This window comes from Carcharodon carcharias, chromosome 12 (genome assembly GCF_017639515.1).
Source record: "Carcharodon carcharias isolate sCarCar2 chromosome 12, sCarCar2.pri, whole genome shotgun sequence".
NCBI lineage: Eukaryota > Metazoa > Chordata > Chondrichthyes > Lamniformes > Lamnidae > Carcharodon > Carcharodon carcharias.
This window is the reverse complement of record NC_054478.1, coordinates 762,407-782,332: the sequence shown is the minus strand read 5'-3', so window position 1 is coordinate 782,332 and position 19,926 is coordinate 762,407. Positions and strand designations below refer to the sequence as shown.

General features: G+C 45.3%; 1 protein-coding gene across 1 annotated transcript in view; it reads right to left on the bottom strand.

Moving 5' to 3' along the window:
• Positions 1–16,592, bottom strand: part of myo10l3 (myosin X, like 3) — a 383,661-nt gene extending 367,069 nt beyond the window's left edge. Inside the window, exon 1 of the mRNA XM_041201628.1 lies at positions 16,262–16,592. Within this exon, the coding sequence (XP_041057562.1) occupies positions 16,262–16,282 (21 nt within the window). The 5' untranslated portion in view covers positions 16,283–16,592. The remainder of the gene's footprint in view (positions 1–16,261) is intronic.
• Positions 16,593–19,926: the final 3,334 nt, after the last annotated feature.

Sequence of the window (19,926 nt, the reverse complement as noted above, 5' to 3'; positions counted from 1 at the left end):
AGATCGTTCCCTTCGGGATGCCCTGGTCCACTCCTCCATCACCCCCTACACCTCAACCCCCTCCCACAGCATCTTCCCATGCAACCACAGAAGGTGCAATACCTCCCCCTTTACTTCCCCCCTCCTCACCATCCAAGGGCCCAAACAGTCCTTTCAAGTGAAGCAGCATTTCACTTGCACTTCCCTCAATTTAGTCTACTGCATTCGCTGCTCCCAATGCGGTCTCCTCTACAATGGAGAGACCAAACGCAGGCTGGGTGACTGCTTTACGGAACAACTTCAGTCTGTCCGCAAGCATGACCTAGACCTCCCTGTCGCTTGCCATTTAATCACACCACCCTGCTCTCATGCCCACATGTCCATCCTTGGCCTGCTGCAATGTTCCAGTGAAGCTCAATGCAAACTGGAGGAACAGCACCTCACCTTCCGACTAGGCACTTTACAGTCTTCCGGACTGAATATTGAGTTCAACAATTTCAGATCATGAACTCGCTCCTCCATCCCCACTCCCCTTTCCGATCCCCCTTTATCCAATCAATTATAATATTTTTACAACTACATTTTTTTCTTTTCCCTCTTATTTTTAAATTTATTTCAATCTATTGTTTCATCTCCACCTTTTAGCCCATTTCGATCCCTTCCCCACACCCCACCCGCACTAGGGCCATCTGCCAGTAGCTTGCTTCCCTTAATGTCCCCACTAGCACATCCTTTAAATAATATCACCACCGTCAACAACCCTTTGACCTTTTGTCTATGACATCTTTGGCAGTCTCTTCTTGGCCTCCACCTATCACTGGCCCCCTATCGAGTTCTCCTGTCCCAACCCCTTCTACCAGCTTATATTTCATCTCATATCTATGTCTTAATTCTGATGAAGGGTCATACGGGCTCAAAACGTCAACTGTATCCCCCTCCACAGATGCTGTCAGACATGCTGAGTTTTTCCAGGTATTTTTGTTTTTGTTCTAGATTTCCAGCATTCGCAGTATTTTGCTTTTTTCCCTATTTTTATACTCCATTCCCTTTGAAATAAAGGCCAACATTCCATTTGCCTTCCCTATTACCTGCTGAACGTGTATGCTAGCTTTTTGGGATTCATGCACAAGGACCCCCAAATTCCTCTGTGCTGCAGCTTTCTGCAGTCTTTCTCCATTTAAATAATATTCAGCTCCTCTATTCTACCCGCCAAAGTTCATAACCTCACATTTTCCCACATTATATTCCATCCGGCAAATTTTGCCCGCTCACTTAACCTGTCTATATCCCTCTGTAGTCTCCTTGTGTCATCCTCACCACTTGCCTTCCCACCTATTTTTGTGTCATCCACAAACTTGCCGATAGTACATTCACTTCCTTTATCTAAGTCATTGATATATATTGTAAATAATTGTGGCCCCAGCACTAATCCCTGTGGCACTCCACTAGTTACAGGTTGCCATCCTGAAAATGCCCCCCCATATCCCATCTCTCTGTCTTCTATTAGTTATCCAATCCTCTATCCATGATAATATACTACCCCCAACACCATGGGCTCTTATGTTATTAAGTAGCCTTACACGCGGTACCTTATCGAACGCCTTTTGGAAATCCAAATATATTACATCTACTGGTTCCCCTTTATTTATCCTGCTTGTTACCTCCTCAAAGAATTCTAATAAATTTGTCAGGCATGATTTCCCCTTCATGAAGCCATGCTGACTCTGCTTGATTAGATTATGCATTTCTAAATGCTCTGCTATTACATCCTTTATAATAGACTCCAACATTTTCCCAATGACAGATGTTAAGCTAATTGGCTTATAGTTACCTGTTTTTTGTTTCTCTCCCATTTTAAAAAAGGGTTGTTTTGCAATCCTCTGGGGCTTTTCCGGAATCTAAGGATTCTTGGAAGATTACTACCAGTGCATCCACTATCTCTGTAGCTACTTCCTTTAATATCCTAGGATGCAACCCATCAGGTCCACGGGCTTTTCGGTCTTTAGCCCCATTCGATTCCCCAGTAATTTTTCTCTAGTGATAGTTATTGTATTTATTTCCTCCCCTCTTTTTCCCCTTGATTACTTAGTATTTTTGGAATGCTATTCATGTCTTCTACCGTGCAAACTGATGCAGAGTATTTATTCAACTCCTTTGCGATTTCCTGGTTCCCCATTATTATTTCTCCAGCCTCATTCTCCAAGGGGCTTTTGTTCACTTTGGCCTCTCTCTCCTTTTGTATATATTTAAAGAAGTTCTTACTGTTCATTTTTATATTACTTGCTCGTTTACCCTCGAAGTTTAATTTCTCCCTCTTTATTATTTTTTGGTCATCTTTTGTTGGTTTTTAAAACTTTCTCAATCCTCTGGCTTACCACTAATCTTTGCCACATATTATCAAATTGAAAGAAAAAATATACAATCCTTAACTTCATTGGTTAACCCCTTCCGAGAACTCTTCTTCCTCACTGAAATATATCGTTATGAGTAATGAACTATTTTCTTAAATGTCTGCCATTGCTCATCAACTGCCTTTTCTACTGAATTTCTTTCCCAGTCCATTCCAGCCAACTCTGCCCCCATTCCTTTGTAATTACCTTTTAAGGTTAGCACAGTTGCTCCTGACCCAAGTTTTTCACTCTCAAACTGAATGCTAAATTCTATCATGTTATGGTCACTGTTTCCTTGGGGACCTTTTACTTGGAGATCATTTATTAAACCTGCCTCATTACATATTACCAGATCCAAAATAGCCTAATCCCTGGTTGGATCCACATCATATTGTTCTAGGAAACTGTCCTGAATGCATTCTATGAATTCTTACTCGTGGCTACCTCTGCCAATTTGATTTTCCCAAGCTACATGAAGATTAAAGTCACCCATGATTAATGTACTGCCTTTTTCACATGCCCTCATTATCTCCTGATTTATTCTCTGTCCTACAGTAGAGCTACTGTTGGGGGCCTATAGACTACTTCCACCAGTGTCTTCTTCCCCTTGTTATTTCTTACCTCCACCCATTTGGATTCTACATCTCCCGATCCAAGATCATTTCTTACTATCGTACTTATTCCATCTCATACTTATAAAGCTACCCCACCCCCCTTTCTTTCCTGCCTGTCCTTTCGAAAAGTCACATACCCCTGAATATTTAGTTCCTAGCTTTGATCTCCTTGTAACCATGTCTCCGTAATGGCTATAAGATCATACCCATTAACTCCTATTTGTGCTGTTAATTCAATTATTTTGTTCTAAATACTGCATGCAATTAAGTAAAGAGCCATTAATTTTGCCTTTTTACCATTTTTTTCTCCCTTTGACCCTATTTGCTGCTATTTTTTACGTTTGTACACTGTCCCTTCCTGTCACACTCTGGGTGTCATTACCTAAATAGCTGCCCTGCAATGCTGCCATACCCTTTTGTTTTGTAAGCTTAGGTATTCTCTCTCCAGAACCCTCACCCATAGCCCCGTCTTTTTCTTTTAAAGCCCTCTCTTAGCCCTAGTCATTCAATTCACCAGGACACTGGTCCTAGCACGGTTCAAGTGAAGTCTGTGCCACTGGAACAGCTCCCTTCTACCCCAGTACTAGCGCCAGTGCCCCATGAACTGAATCCCATTCCTCCCACACCAGTCTTTGAGCCATGCATTTAACTCCTTGACTTTATTTACCATATGCCAGTTTGCCCATGGCTCAGGTAGCAATCCCAAGGTTATTACCTTGGAGGTTCTGCTTTTTAATTTAGCTCCTAACTGTTCAAATTCTTTCAGCAGAACCTCCTTTCTAGTCTTACCAATGTTGTTGGTACTAGTGTGGATGGAAACAGTTGGATCTTTCCCCTCCCACTCCAAGTTCCTCTGAGGAGATGTCCTTAACACTGGCATTGGGCAGGCAACACAGCCTTTGGGGACTCACGCTCATGACTGCAGAGAACAGTATCTATCCCCCTAATTATCTTGTCCCCTACCACTACTACATTCCTATTTCCTCCCCCCGCCTTGAATGGCTCCCTGTACCACGATGCATGGTCAGTTCGCTCATCTTCCCTGCACACAGCTTGCAAGAACCTCGTAACTGTTGGACAGTTGCAGGGGCCGAGGCTCCTCAAATGCCACCTGCAGGGTCCCCATACCTGCTTCCCCTGCAGTCACACCCTCCTGTCCCTGATCACAGACCAAATTTGAATTACCTAATCTGAGGAGTGTGACCGCCTCCTACAGCAAAGTGTCCAGGTAACTTTCCCCCTCCCTGATGTAGTACAATGTCTGCAGCTCGGACACCAGCTCCTTAACTCGGATCCAAAGTTCCTTGAGCTGCAAACACTTACTACAGACATGTCCGCTCTGGATCACCTTGGCGGCCAGCAGCTCCCACATGCTCCAGCAGCAACACATCACCCGCCCTGCCATCACTACCGTATTTTATTTAATTTATTAATTAATTACGTTAGTGTCCCTGCTGTTTACACTTGAAGAATCCCCCGCTCTTTACGCTTTATTGTAATTATTTTTTACATCAATATCAATCCTTTACTTAACAAGTTATTTTTAAGGAAAAGAGAAAAAAAAGACTAGAGACCTAAACACAAACTAAAGACCATACTTTAAAGCCTAGAAATACTCACCAATCCTAATCACCAATCAGACGCTTTCCGCGCTTTTGTCCCTCTCATGCTCTTTAATGGACTCTCATCTTTCTCTCTCTGTGCTCTTTAATGACCTCTCATCTCCCTCTCTCTCTCTCCACGCTCTTTCATGGTCTCTCATCTCTCTTGTCGTACTTTTTAATAGTCTCTCTCTTCTCTCTCTGCGTTCTTTAAAGGTCTCTCGTCTCTCTCTCCGCACTCTTAAATGGCTTCTTGACTCTCTCTCTCCACACTCTTTGATGGTCTCTGGTCTCTATCTCCGTGCTCTTTAATGGCATCTCACCTCTCTCTCTCCGCGCTTAACCATCTTCAGCTGCAACAATGGCCTTCCTTCCATCATAAGGTCAGAAGTGGGGATGTTCACTGATGATTGCACAATGTTTAGCACCATTTGCGACTCCTCAGATACCGAAGCAGTCCATGTCCAAATGCAGCAAGACATGGACAATATCCAGGCTTGAGCTGATAAGTGGCAGTAACATTCGTGCCACACAAGTGCCAAGCAATGACCATCTCCAGCAAGAGAGAATCCAACCATCGCCCTCTGACATTCAATGGTATTACCATCACTGAGTCCCCCACTCAGGCGACTCCTTATCTTCAAACAGTGACCTCTAGTTCTAGATTCTCCCACAAGAGGAAACATTGTCTCCACATCCAATCCCTCAGGATCTTAACGGTTGCAATTAAGTCACCTCTTACTCTTCTAATTCCAGTAGATACAAGCCTTACCTGTCCAGCCTCTCCTCATAGGACCACCTGCCCATTCCTGGTATTAGCCTAGTAAACCTTCCCTGAACTGCTCCAATGCATTTACATCTTTCCTTAAATAAGGTGACCAATACTGTACACAGTACTCCAGATGTGATGTCACCAGTTCCCTGCACAACTGAAACATAACCTCCCTAATTTTATATTCAACTCTCCTTACAATAAACGATAACATTCTACTAGCTTTCCTAATTACTTACTGCACCTGCATACTAACCTTTTGTGATTCATACACTAGGACACCCAGATCCCTCTGAATCTCAGGGCTCTACAATCTCTCACCATTTAGTTAATAAGCTTCTTTTTCATTCTTCTTGCCTGAATGAACAATTTCACATTTGCCCACATTATACTCCACTTGCCAGGTCTTTTTCCACTCAGGAAAACAAGAAATTTGTCATATTTTTCTTCGGGTAATAACCCTGGCATATTTTCTTATGTGCTGGAAGTCAGGCTGTAATTGGATTAAGAGCTAGAGTGACAGCAAGGGTCTAAAGCCAACAGTGGTTTTGATATGTTAATGAACCAAGAGGAACTTCAATCAGTGGTTTACATAAAGCAATAACAGGAATAGTTTTGAACTGTATTGTTTTAGTTCAAAGGGGGTATATGCAGGTTCTGAAAAGGTGTAAAGAAATAATGTAAAGATAGGGTAAGTTTGTTTTTACAAGTTTAAGAGCTAAAAGAACAATTTAATCAATTCTGGGAAGAAAGCCTTTCTGAAGAGACTGGTTGAGATAATAGAGAGATCAAAGGGAAGGAATGCATTTAGGGAAATACTGAAGCCTATGTAAGGGGTGTAACTACTTAGATCTCCCAGAAGGCAGCAGGATAGCTGGTTAGAACTCTCAGGAGACAGTGTGAACAAGGCCAGGCCAGGAGACCCAGTTGCTGTCAGCCTCAGGGGATACCTTAAGGAAAAATGCACTGTATGGTAATAATTACTGGAATTCTATAGATTCTAAAATCTTTCAGGATAATTGCTGAACAGAGAAGGGGAGGTTCGCTCTGGGAGTAGTTAAGATTTGTGAAACGCTTTTAAAGTACTGTTTACTGTGTGAAGTCATTTGTGTGTTTATGGGTAATTGTGTTTCATTTGGTTTCCTTATTCTTTTAATAAATGTTTACCTTACTATAAAATCATCACAAGTAGTTGGGAACATAATTTCCCAATTTCAGAACCGCTCCTCATACTATACAAATTGCAAAAACAGTTTTGGCAGCTGTTTCAAGTTCCCTCTTGAATTTGAGCAGCTTGGCATTTACCAACTGCGCTGCCATAACACTTAGCCTATCCAAATCCTTTTGTAGCTTCCTTACGTCTTCCTCACAACTTACTTTCTTACTTAACTTTGTGTTATCAGCATGTTTAGCAAACATACCATCTGTCCCTACATCCAAGTCATTTATATAAATTGTAAAAAGTTGAGGCCCCAGCATTGATCCCTGTGGCACAGCACTCATCACATCCAGCCAACTAAAAAAGACCCATTTATGGTTACCCTCTGTTTCCTGTTAGCTAGCCAATCGTCTATTCATGCCAATATGTTACCCCCTACACCATGAGCTTTTATTTCCGCATTAACCTTTGATGTGGCATCTTATCAAATGCCTTCTGGATATCTAAGGATAGTACACCCACCGGCTCCCCTTTATCCACAGCATACGTGACTCCTTCAAAGAACTCCAATAAATTGGTTAAACATGATTTCACTTTCACAAAACCATGTTGACCCAGCCTGATTACCTTGAATTTTCTAAGTGCCCTGCTGCAACATCTTTAATAATAGCTTCTAACATTTATCCTACAACAGATGTTAGGCTAACTGGCCTGTAGTTTCCTGCTTTCTGTCTCCCTCCTTTTTTGAATAAAGGAGTTACATTTGCTATTTTGCAATCTAATGAAGCCTTCTCCGAATCTAGAGAATTTTGGAAAATTAAACCAATGCATCAACTATCTCACTAGCCACTTTTTTTAAGATCCTAGGATGAAGTACATCAGGACCTGGGGATTTGTCAGCCCGCAGCTCCAACAATTTGCTCAATACCAATTCTCTGGTGATTGTAATTTTCCTGAGTTCCTCCCTCCCTTCCATTTACAGCTATTTCTGGGATGTTACTCGTGTCGTCTATAGTGAAAACTGATGCAAAATACTGTTCAATTCATCTGCCACCTCCCTACTTTCCATTATTAAATCCCCAGGCTCACTTTCCATCGGACCAAGGTTCACAAATCTTTTATGATTTAAATACCTATAGAATTTTTTAAATTCTTTCATGGGATATGGGCATCATTGGCAAGGCCAGCATTTGTTGCCCATCCCTAATTGCCCTTGAACGGACCTTGCTAGGTCACTTAAGAGTCAATCTCATTGCAGTGGGTCTGGAGTCATATGTAGGCCAGATCAGGTAAGGACAGCAGATGTTCTTCCCTAAAGGACATTAGTTTTTAATGACAATTGATGATAGCTTCATGGTCGCCATTACTGAGACTCGCTTTGCATTCCAGGTGCATTAACTGAATTCAATTCACCAGCTGCCATGTTTTGAATCCATGTCCCCGAATTTAGCCTCGGTCTCTGAATTACAGTCCAGCGACATTACCACTACGTCACCTTATTATCAACCTTTATATTTCCAGCTAGCTTTCTCTTGTAGTCTAATTTTTTACTCCTTATTAAGCCTTTTGTCATTTCCTTGCTGTTCTTTATATTCTGTCCAATCTTCTGGCCTGCCACCTGTCTTTGCGTAATTATATGCTTTTTCTTTAAGTTTGATACAGTCTTTAACTTTTTTACTTAACCGTGGATGGTGGGTTCGCCCCTTGGAATTTTTTTTTCTCATTGCAGTGTATCTATTCTGTGTATTCTGAAACATCCCTTTAAATGTCTGCTACTGCACCTCTGTGGACCTATCCCTTAACCTTGTTTGCCAATTCACTTTAGCTGGCTCTGCTTTCATGCCCTCATAATTGCCCTTATTTAAGTTTAAAATGCTAGTCTAAAACATATTTGTCTCTCCCTCAAACTGAATGTAAAATTCAATCATATTATGATCACTACTACCCAGGGTGCCTTCACTATGAGGTAATTAATTAATCCAACCTCGTTGCACAGTACCAGGTCTGGTATAACCTGCTTTCTGGTTGGCTCCAAAACATGCTATTCTAAGAAACTATCCCGAAAACATTCTATGAACTCCTCATCTACGCTACCTTTGTCCATCTGATTTTTCCGGTCTATCTGTAGATTAAAATCGCCCTTGATTATCGCTGAATCTCTCTGAAAAGCTCCCATTATCTCTTCTTTTACACTCTGTCCTACAATGTAGCTACAACTAGAGGGCCTGTACACGATTCCCACAAGTGACATTTGGCCTTTACATTTTTCATCTCAACCCAAACTGCTTCTCTAGTCTGGTTTCATGGACTTAGGTCATCCCTGTCTAATGTGCTCATACCATCATTAATTAACAGAGCCACCCACCACCTTTTCCTAACTTCCTGTCCTTCCTAAATGTCACATACCCTTCAATATTCAGGTCTCAATCTGCATCATTCTGTAGCCATGTCTCTGTAATGGCTACCAGGTCATACTTATTTATCTCTATTTGCACTATCAGTTCATCTGCTTTATTTCAAATGCTACATGCGTTTAGATATGCAGCCTTTAATTTTGTCCTTTTATTATTTCTGTAATGTCTGGTCTTATCCGCTGATTTACTCTTAGAATTGAAAACAAAAACAGAATTACCTGGAAAAACTCAGCAGGTCTGGCAGCATCAGCGGAGAAGAAAAGAGTTGACGTTTCGAGTCCTCATGACCCTTCGACAGAACTCATGAGGACTCGAAACGTCAACTCTTTTCTTCTCCGCCGATGCTGCCAGACCTGCTGAGTTTTTCCAGGTAATTCTGTTTTTGTTTTGGATTTCCAGCATCCGCAGTTTTTTTGTTTTTGTTTTTTACTCTTAGAATTGTACTCTCTGTCCATTCCGTCACAGTCTGATTATCGTTTCCCATATTAATACCCTTCTCTCTTACCTTGTCTCTATTCTTTTGCTTATCACATTTTCGTAAATTTGGTTCCCTCCCCCACTATTTAATTTAAAGCCCTCTCGACTTCCCGAGTTATGCAGCTCACTAGATCATCAGTCCCAGCATGGTTCAGATATAGACCATCCCAATGGGTCAGCCCCAACTTTCTTCAGTACTGGTATCAGTGCCCCACAAACCGGAACCCACTTCTCCCACACTAGTCTTCGAGCCACACATTCATCTCTCTAATCTTATTTGCTCTTGCCAATTTGCACGTGGCTCATGTAACAATTCAGAAATAATTACCTTTGAGGTTCTGCTTCCTAATTTGGTCCCTAACTCCTCATACTGACTATGTAGAATCTCCTTCCTTGTCCTGCCTATGTTGTTGGCACCTGACCTAAACATTGCCAAGATGAAGATCCTTCACCAATCTTCCCTGGGCCAGTTGAGCATCCCCCCCCTCCATCCACTTAGATGAGGTGGCTCTGGAGTATGTGTAACACTTCTTTTATCTCGTCAGCCACCTCTCCCAAGGGGCTACCATCGATGAGGAAGTCCAACACCAGCCAACTGTGCCAGCGCTGCCTCCTTCAAGCTGCACCAACGCGTCTCTGACAACAGGGACCTTTGCAAGTCAACAAAGGTTCTGGTTTATAAGGCCATTGTGTTGACCACCCTCCTCTACTGCAGCAAAACATGGACCGTCTACCAATGCTACATTAAAACCCTTGAGAGCTTCCAACAGCAGTGCTTGAGTCGAATCCTGGGGATCAGACAGCGTCTCCTTGAAGCTGCATCTACCAGCAGTGAAGCCCTGCTCCTGCGGAACCAACTCCGATGGACAGGACATTGTATCCGGATGCCCAAAAACTGCCTCCCTTGGCAGGTTCTCTTCTCACAGCTTTCCAATGGCCAACACTTAAAGGGCAGCAAAAGGAAAAGTTATAACAATACGCTCAAGGTCACCTAAAGCACGGAGGCATTAACACCTCAACCGACTGGGAGGAGAGTGCTGCTGATCACTCAGCATGGCACCACCTGTTCCATCAAGGCGCAAGCCACTTCGAGGCTCAGTGACTCGACAGTGAGGTAGAACGACGGCGGCAGAGGACGGAGAAGGAAGCCAACCCAGTGCTGCGATTTCCACTCCCCTGCGCAACAATGTGCCCCCACTGCGGAAGAACATGTGGATTCAGAATTGGGCTGCTCAGTCATCTCAAATCTCACCAAGGCTGACAGGAGTTACTCTCAATTCTGAGGGACCATCAATGATGACAAGTCTTGAGATTATTATCTTTGAGGTTCTGCTTCCTAATTTGGTGCCTAGCTCCTCATACTGACTATGCAGAGCCTCCTTCCTTGTCCTGCCTATGTCATTGATACCTACATGGACCACGATGACTGGGTCCTCCCACTTCCACTGCAAGTTCCTCTCCAGCCCTGAGGAGATGTCCCACACCCTGGCACCACACAGGCAAAACAGTTGTCTGGGCTCTTGATCTTTGCTACAGAAAGCAGCGTCAATCCCTTTCACAAAAACAGAATTACCTGGAAAAACTCAGCAGGTCTGGCAGCATCGCGGAGAAGAAAAGAGTTGACGTTTCGAGCCCTCATGACCCTTCAACAGAACCTGAGTTCGAGTTCAAGAAAGAGTTGAAATATAAGCTGGTTTAAGGTGTGTGTGGTTGGGGGTGGGGGGGGGGGGGGGGGGGGGCGCGGCGGAGAGAGAGAGAGAGAGAGAGAGAAGTGGAGGGGGTTGTGTGGTTGTAGGCAAAAGCAGTGATAGAAGCAAAACAAAAACAGAATTACCTGGAAAAACTCAGCAGGTCTGGCAGCATCGGCGGAGAAGAAAAGAGTTGACATTTCGAGTCCTCATGACCCTTCGACATGAGGACTCGAAACGTCAACTCTTTTCTTCTCCGCCGATGCTGCCAGACCTGCTGAGTTTTTCCAGGTAATTCTGTTTTTGTTTTGGATTTCCAGCATCCGCAGTTTTTTTGTTTTTATCTCAGTGATAGAAGCAGATCATCAAAAGATGTCACCAACGATAGAACAAAAGAACACATAGGTGTTAAAGTTGGTGATATTATCTAAACGAATGTGCTAATTAAGAATGGATGGTAGGGCACTCAAGGTATAGCTCTAGTGGGGGTGGGGAGAGCATATAATTTATTGGAAAAAACAAAAGGAAGGGGGAAACAGAAAGGGGGTGGGGATGGGGGAGGGAGCGCAAGACCTAAAGTTGTTGAATTCAATATTCAGTCTGGAAGGCTGTAAAGTGCCTAGTCGGAAGATGAGGTGTTGTTCCTCCAGTTTGTGTTGGGCTTCACTGGAACAATGCAGCAAGCCAAGGACAGACATGTGGGCAAGAGAGCAGGGTGGAGTGTTAAAATGGCAAGCGACAGGGAGGTTTGGGTCATTCTTGCGGACAGACCGCAGGTGTTCTGCAAAGCGGTCGCCCAGTTTACGTTTGGTCTCTCCAATGTAGAGGAGACCACATTGGGAGCAACGAATGCAGTAGACTAAGTTGGGGGAAATGCAAGTGAAATGTTGCTTCACTTGAAAGGAGTTGTTGGGTCCTTGGACGGTGAGGAGAGAGGAAGTGAAGGGGCAGGTGTTGCATCTTTTGCGTGGGCATGGGGTGGTGCCATAGGAGGGGGTTGAGGAGTAGGGGGGTGATGGAGGAGTGGACCAGGGTGTCCCGGAGGGAGCGATCCCTACGGAATGCCGATAGGGGGGGTGAAAGGAAGATGTGTTTGGTGGTGGCATGGAGTTGGCGGAAATGGCGGAGGATGATCCTTTGAATACAAAGGCTGGTGGGGTGATAAGTGAGGACAAGGGGAACCCTATCATGTTTCTGGGAGGGAGGAGAAGGCGTGAGGGCGGATGTGCGGGAGATGGGCCGGACACGGTTGAGGGCCCTGTCAACGACCGTGGGTGGAAAACCTCGGTTAAGGAAGAAGGAGGACATGTCAGAGGAACTGTTTTTGAAGGTAGCATCATCGGAACAGATGCGACGGAGGCGAAGGAACTGAGAGAATGGGATGGAGTACTTACAGGAAGCGGGGTGTGAGGAGCTGTAGTCGAGGTAGCTGTGGGAGTCGGTGGGTTTGTAATGGATATTGGTGGACAGTCTATCACCAGAGATTGAGACAGAGAGGTCAAGGAAGGGAAGGGAAGTGTCAGAGATGGACCACGTGAAAATGATGGAGGGGTGGAGATTGGAAGCAAAATTAATAAATTTTTCCAAGTCCCGGCGAGAGCATGAAGCAGCACCGAAGCAATCATCAATGTACCGGAGAAAGAGTTGTGGAAGGGGGCCGGAGTAGGACTGGAACAAGGAATGTTTCACATACCCCATAAAGAGACATGCATAGCTGGGGCCCATGCGGGTACCCATAGCCACACCTTTTATTTGGAGGAAGTGAGAGGAGTTGAAGGAGAAATTGTTCAGCGTGAGAACAAGTTCAGCCAGACGGAGGAGAGTAGTGGTGGACGGGGATTGTTCGGGCCTCTGTTCGAGGAAGAAGCTAAGGGCCCTCAGACCATCCTGGTGGGGGATGGAGGTGTAGAGGTCAATCCCCTTGACTATACTGTCTCCTACTACCACTACATTCCTTTCTGCTCCCCTCACTTGGATGGCTTCCTTTACCACAGTACCATGGTCAGTCAGCTCATCCACCATGCAACCCCCACTCTCATCCAAACAAACATTTTTTTTTAATTTGTTCATGGGATTGTGGGTGTCACTGGCTTGGCCAGCATTTATTGCCCTTCCCTAATTGCCCTTGCATTTGTCACATGTAGGCAAAACCAGATAAGGAGGGCAGATTTCCTTCCCTAAAGGGCTTTAGTGAACCAGATGGGTTTTTAATCATAATCGACAATGGTTTCATGGTCATCATTAGACTTTTAGTTCCAGATATTTATTGAATTCAAATTCCGTCATCTACTGTGGTGGGATTCAAACCCAGATCCCCAGAGCATTACCCTGGGTCTCTGGATTACCAGTCCAGTGACAATACCACTACCACCGCCAGCACTGCCTCCCCTCCTGAGAGAACCTCAAACCTGTTGGACAATTGCAGGGGCTAACATTCCTGCACTCCTGCCCTCTGGGTCCCCTTACCTGCCTCACTCACAGTCACACCCTCCTTTCACTGGCCATCTTCCAAATCAGAAGACCCTGTCCTTAGGGAAGTGACCGCCTCCTGGTACAAAGTGTTCAGGTAACTTTCCCTTTCCCTGATGTGTCACAGTGTCTGCAGCTCAGCTTCCAGCTCAATGTCTCTGAGCCGAAGCTCCTCAAGCCGCAGAGACTTACTGCAGGCGTGTTTGTCCTGGATCTCACTGGTGCCCAGGGTCCCACATGCTGTAGCCATGAGACATCACCTGTCCAGCCATCTTAATATGCTTAACTTATTCAATTACGTTTTTTGTTTGATGTATTTTACAAATCTTACCACAAGTTGCTGTACTATTTCGAACCTTAGAAATAAATAAGACTTCTCCATTTACCAGATACTTACCAAAGACCCCTCAGTACTGACCCTCTGACAGTGCAGCACTCCCTCAGTACTGACCCTCCGACAGTGCAGTACTTCCTCAGTACTGATCCTTTGACAGTGCAGCACTCCCTCAGTACTGACCCTCTGACAGTGCAGTACTCCCTTCATACTGACCTTCCAACAGTGCCGCAAACCGTCAGTGCTGCCCCTCCAATACTGCATCACCCGATTAGTACTGAATCTCCAACAGTGCGGCGCTCTGTCCGCGCTGGCCCTCCAATGTTGCAGCACTCCCTCAGTACACCCTTCAACAACGCGGTGATCCTTCAGGACTGACCCTCCAGCAGTGCAGCAGTCCCTCAGTACTGACCCTCCGACAGTGCAGCACTCCCTCAGTACTGACCCTCCAACAATGCAGTGCTCCTTCAGTACTGACCCTCTGACAACTCAGCACTCCCTCAGTACTGACCCTCCAACAATGCGGTGCTCATTCAGTCCTGACCTTCCGAAACTGCAGCACTCCCTCAGTAAAGAACCTTCAACAGTATAGCACTCCCTCAGTCCTGACTCTTAAATGGTGCAGCACTTCTTCAGTACTGACCCTCTGACAGCGCAGCACTCCCTCAGTACTGACCCTCCAACAATGCGGTGCTCCTTCAGTACTGACCCTTTGACTGTTAGCACTCTCTTGGTACTGACCCTCTGACAGTGCTGCGCTCCCTCAGTACTGACCCTCTGACAGTGCGGCACTCCCTCGGTACTGACCCTCTGACAGTGCGGCACTCCCTCGGTACTGACCCACTGAGAGTGTAGCACTCCCTCAGTACTGACCCTCTGACAGCGCAGCACTCCCTCAGTACTGACCCTCCAACAATGTGGTGCTCCTTGAGTACTGACGGTCCAACAGTGCAGCGCTCCCTCAGTACTGACCTTCCGACAGTGCAATGCTCCCTCAGTACTGACCCTCCAACAGTGCAGGACTCCTTCAGTATTGGCCTTCTGACAGTGCAATGCTCCTTCATCACTGACCTCTAGCAGTGCAGCATTCCTTCAGCACTGACCTTCTGACTGTGTGGCACTCCCTCAGTATTGACCCTCTGACAGTGCAGCACTCCTTCAATACTGAACCTCCGAAAGTGTGGCACTCCCTCAGTACTCACTCTCTAACAGTACAGCAATCCCACAGCACTGACCCTCCAACAGTGCGGCACTCCCTCAGTATTGACCCTCCGAATGTGCGGCACTTCCTCAATACTAACTCTCTGATGGTGCAGCACTCCCTCAGTACTGAACTAGGGAGATGGTGGCGGAGTGGTATTGTCACTTGATTAATAAATCAGAGATGCAAGGTAATCCTCTGTGGGCCTTGGTTTGAATCCCACCACAGCAGAGGGTGAAATTTTAATTCAATCAATATAAATCTGGAATTAAAAGTCTAAAGATGAGCATGAAAACATTTTCGATTGTAGTAAAACCCATTTGCTTCACTAATGTCCTTTAGGAAAGGAAATCTGTCATCCTTACCTGGTCTGGCCTACACGTGACTCCAGACCCACAGCAAAGTGTTTGACTCTGAAATGCCCTCAAGGGCAATAAATGCTGGTTCAGCCAGCGACGCCTACATCCCATAAATGAATTTTTAAAAATTCAACTTTGCATCACTCCCTCAGTACTGACTCTCTGACAGTGCTGCCCTTCCTTGATACTGACCCTCCAACAATGCAGCATTCCCTCACTACTGACCTTCTGACCGTACAACATTCCCTCAGTACTGATCCTCCAACAGTCCAGTACTTCTCAGTACTGACCCTCCGACAGTGCAGTGCTCCCTCAGTACTGACCCTCCGACAGTGCAGTGCTCCCTCAGTACTGATCCTCCGACAGTGCAGTGCTCCCTCAGTACTGATCCTCCGACAGTGCAGTGCTCCCTCAGTACTGACCCTCCAACAGTGCAGCGCTCCCTCATTACTGACCCTCGCACCCACGTTTCCAACATCTCACCTTGCTGCTGAACTGAAGGTTTGATTTCCGCAATGTTGGAGTGGAAGAATCAGAGCAATCTCGGGGAGTTGAAATTCTATCTCAATCAGCCCACAGCCCCTCACTCAGTACCACCTAAGCCCCGGCTAACACCGGGCCAATCCTGGACCAAACCCGACTAATCCCAAATAATGAGAAGTGGAACAAAGTGCACGACTTCTGTCATTCTATCAATTGTGAAGTTTACATAATGATCTGTTCGTGCTGATGAGAATGTTCGTCTGTGGAGGCAGGAGAATCATTATCGGAGAGATTATCAGGGCCGCATGGAAGACCACTCACCTCTCTCAGGAACTTGTCCATACTGAGATCCACGATGTCCTGTTTCAATCCTAGCAATGCAGCTGGTTATTTCAACCCAGAGGCAGAACATGGAACATGTTTGATCTGTCGGCAGAGGGACATCCAGAGGGAAGAGATAGATCCGCCTGATCACAGATCCTGCAGGCAAGCAGGCTCGTTCTGTCTTTCTCTCTCAATCCCTTCCTCTCTCTTTCTGTCTGCCTCTGTCTATCTATCTGTCTGTATTTTTCTGTCTATCTGTATCTTTATGTGCCTCTCTCTTTCTCTCTCTCTCTCTCTCTCCCCCCCTTTCTCTCCAGTCATTACTGACCGGCACCTCTCAGTCTTGAGAAACAGTCCTCAATGACTAAGACAGGCTGGGACTGAGCTTTCGCAGCCTCTCTCCTCCTCCCTGCCCTTATATGGGCCTGGCTCATTCCCCTCCCCCAGTCCCTCCTAGCTATGATTTTTAACTCATTCACAACTAAACCCACTGCAGTTTAAACTGATACTGGTAAGGTGACCAGATGTCCCAGTTTTTCCTGGACAGTCTTGGTTTTTCATTAAACATCTCAATGTCCTGACAATTTGCTCAAAATAGCTCAAATGTCCCAATTAGCAGCTCTTCCCTCTTTACATGAACCATCTCAGAGATTTCCGGCAGCACTTCACCTTTCCACAGAGCATCAGCATCTCTTCATTTCCTCTCCCCTCCCCTTTACCTCACATGCCATTTACTGTCTACAAACCCAACAGATACCCTCTCACACTGTGCTGCACCCTGGGAATTGGAATAGAGTCCACTCGCTGACCGTTAAGTGGCTGCGCTGGATGCTCCCGCATGCGCAGAAATCCTTCTCACTGGCATCCAGAGCCGGGAGGCAATTTTTTTTCCCAAAGTGGTCCTCAAAGGGACAGCTCTAATTGCGAAACTTTTGTGCTCTTCAGTCTGTTTTCAGGCAGAGTCTTCAGCTGCATTCACTTTATTTACATCCCACTTCTTAAATATTCCCCAGAAGGAAAAAAAACAAGGTTTTCAAATTGTTTGATTGTTCAGTCAGAGTCCACCAGTGTGTTCTATGTGGCCCTGTGACCTGTCAATTACTTGCCTGACATAATGGGCGCAGTTGAACTTGTTAATCAAAGCAAGTCAAGTTTGGTCTCTGGGCAATTCAAGTCTTCCTGGTGCATCCATTGCCATTCAATAATAAGCAGTGATGATAAAACTGGCTTGTTCTTAAGATAACACCCGTTCAGTGCTTTAATTATTAAAGGCCATATTGTGTCTCCAAGGAGGCAGGTGGAGGTGAGAGTGATTGACAGCAGTAAGGGCCAATCACAAAGGCCCAAAGGGAGCAGGGCGCCATGACAGACAGCTGTGCAACCAAAGCCATCCAAAAATCAAGGAGCATATTCAAGCAATGTCTTAATGGGGTTGCCAACTCTGACTGGACATATTCCAGGAGATGTCATCACATGAACTCCTACTGTAAAACAGGGCTCATAAAGGCTCTGCTTGCAGCTGGAACTAGTTAATTAGATAACTGGCTTAATCAGGTTTTCGGGGACTAGGTTCATAGAGTATAAAAGTAGGCTATTTTATAGTGCTAACTTTGTCTGCTCTGGGGTGTTGTTTTTGGCCGCAATCAAGTGCTTCAGTTGGAGTTTGGTGACTGAGGGAGTTGAGGGAGAAGGTGCTCCTTTTCTTTTCTACCTTTCCTCAGAAAGACGAGGGTGGCCTTGGAAAGTAGGAACTGATGAGTAAGGTAGAAAAGTGTAATATTTTTGAAGCTGATATACTTGCATTGATCTGAGAAGCACCAGGAATAAGGGAAAAGTGGGCCAATATAATAAAGTAATATAAATAGCCTAAATCAGAATAAAGTTAACATAAGAGAAGTAGAGTTAAGATGTGGCAGGGCAGCTCAGTCAAGTGGAATGCATGTCCTGTAATATGTGCAAAGTGATGGACGCTACCAGTGTCCCAGCTGACCACATGTGCAAGAACGGCCTGGAGACAGAGAGGGAATGGGTGACCACTAGGCAGTCCAAGAGAAGTAGGAAGGCAGCGCAGCAGTCCCCTGGGGTCCCGCTCACAAATCAGTTTTCCATTTTGGAAGCTGGTGAGGACACTAGCTCCTCAGAGGAGTGCAGTCAGAGCAAAGATTGTGGCACCACAAGTAGCTCGGCTGTACAGGAGGGGAGGAAGAAGAAAGGAAGAGCTATAGTGATAGAGGGTTCATTGGTAAGGGAAGTAGACAGGCATTTCTGTGGCTGCAGACGTGACTCCAGGATGGTATGTTGCCTCCCTGGTGCCAGGGTCAAGGATGTCACAGAATGGCTGCAGGACATTCTTCTGGGGGAGGGTGATCAGATAGAGGTTGTGGTCCACATTGGTACCAATGACTTAGGTAGGAAAGGGGGTGTGGTCCTGCGATCAGAATTTAAGGAGGTAGGTGGAAAATTAGCAAGCAGAACCTCTAATGTAGTAATCTCCAGATTGCTCCCAGTGCCACTTGCCAGTGAGTACAGAAATAGGAGGATAAGTTATATGAAGGTGTGGCTGGAAAGATGATGCAGGAGGGAGAGCTTTAGACTCCTGGGACATTGGAACTGGCTCTGGGGGAGATGGCACCTGTACAAGCCGGACAAGTTGCACCTGAACAGAGCTGGGACTGAGTTCCTCGCGGAGTATTTTGCTAGTGCTGTTGGGAGGGCTTTAAACTAAGACAGCAGGGGTCTGTGAACCAAGAAACAATATTAGAGAGGAATACCAGGGTGCACAAAATATTGGGAGGAACAGATAGCACTAGTATAGAGAATAGTAAGTTAATAGGTAAAGTTGGGGTAGAGGAGAAAGTAACAAAATCTAAATCAGGGTTACTATGCAGGTATGTGAATGAACAGAGTATAGTAAATAAGATTGGGGAGTTTCAGGCACAGATTGCCATGTGGAAATATGATGTTGTGGGGATAACAGACCTGGCTCAAGGAAGGGCAGGACTGGGTGTTAAATATTCCAGGGTACAAGGTATTCAGAGAGATAGGAAAGGAAGGAAAGGAGGAGGGATGGCAGTATTGGTTAAGGAGAGCCTTACAGTGCTGGAGAAAGAGATTGTCCCGGAGGGTTGAAGGACAGTGTCAATTTGGCTAGAGCTAAGAAGCAAAAAGGATGCAATTACATTGCTCGGTGTAGTCTATAGACCGCCAACTAGTGGGAAGGACGTAGAAAAACAAATCTGCGGGGAAATTACAGAGAGAAGCAAGCATTATAGAGTAACTGTAATGGGTTTAATTACCTGAATGTAGACTGGGACAGTGGTAGTATAAAGGGCGGAGAGGGGAAAAAATTCCTAGATTGTGTTCAGGAGAATTTTGTACAGCAGTATGTGTCCAATCCAAAAAGAAAAAACGCACTGTTGGACCTGGTTCTTGGAAATGAGGTGGGCCAAATGTCAGTGGGAGAACAGTTAGGAGATAGTGATCACTGTATTGTACACTTTAGGATGACAATAGAAAAGGATGATAGGCAATCCAGAGTAAGAATAACTAACTGGGCGTAAGCCAACTTCGATGGGGCAAGAACAGAGCTGGACCAGATAGACTGAAACGAAAGATTGGTGGGAAAAACTGTAACTGAACAATGGGCTACCTTCAAAAAAGAA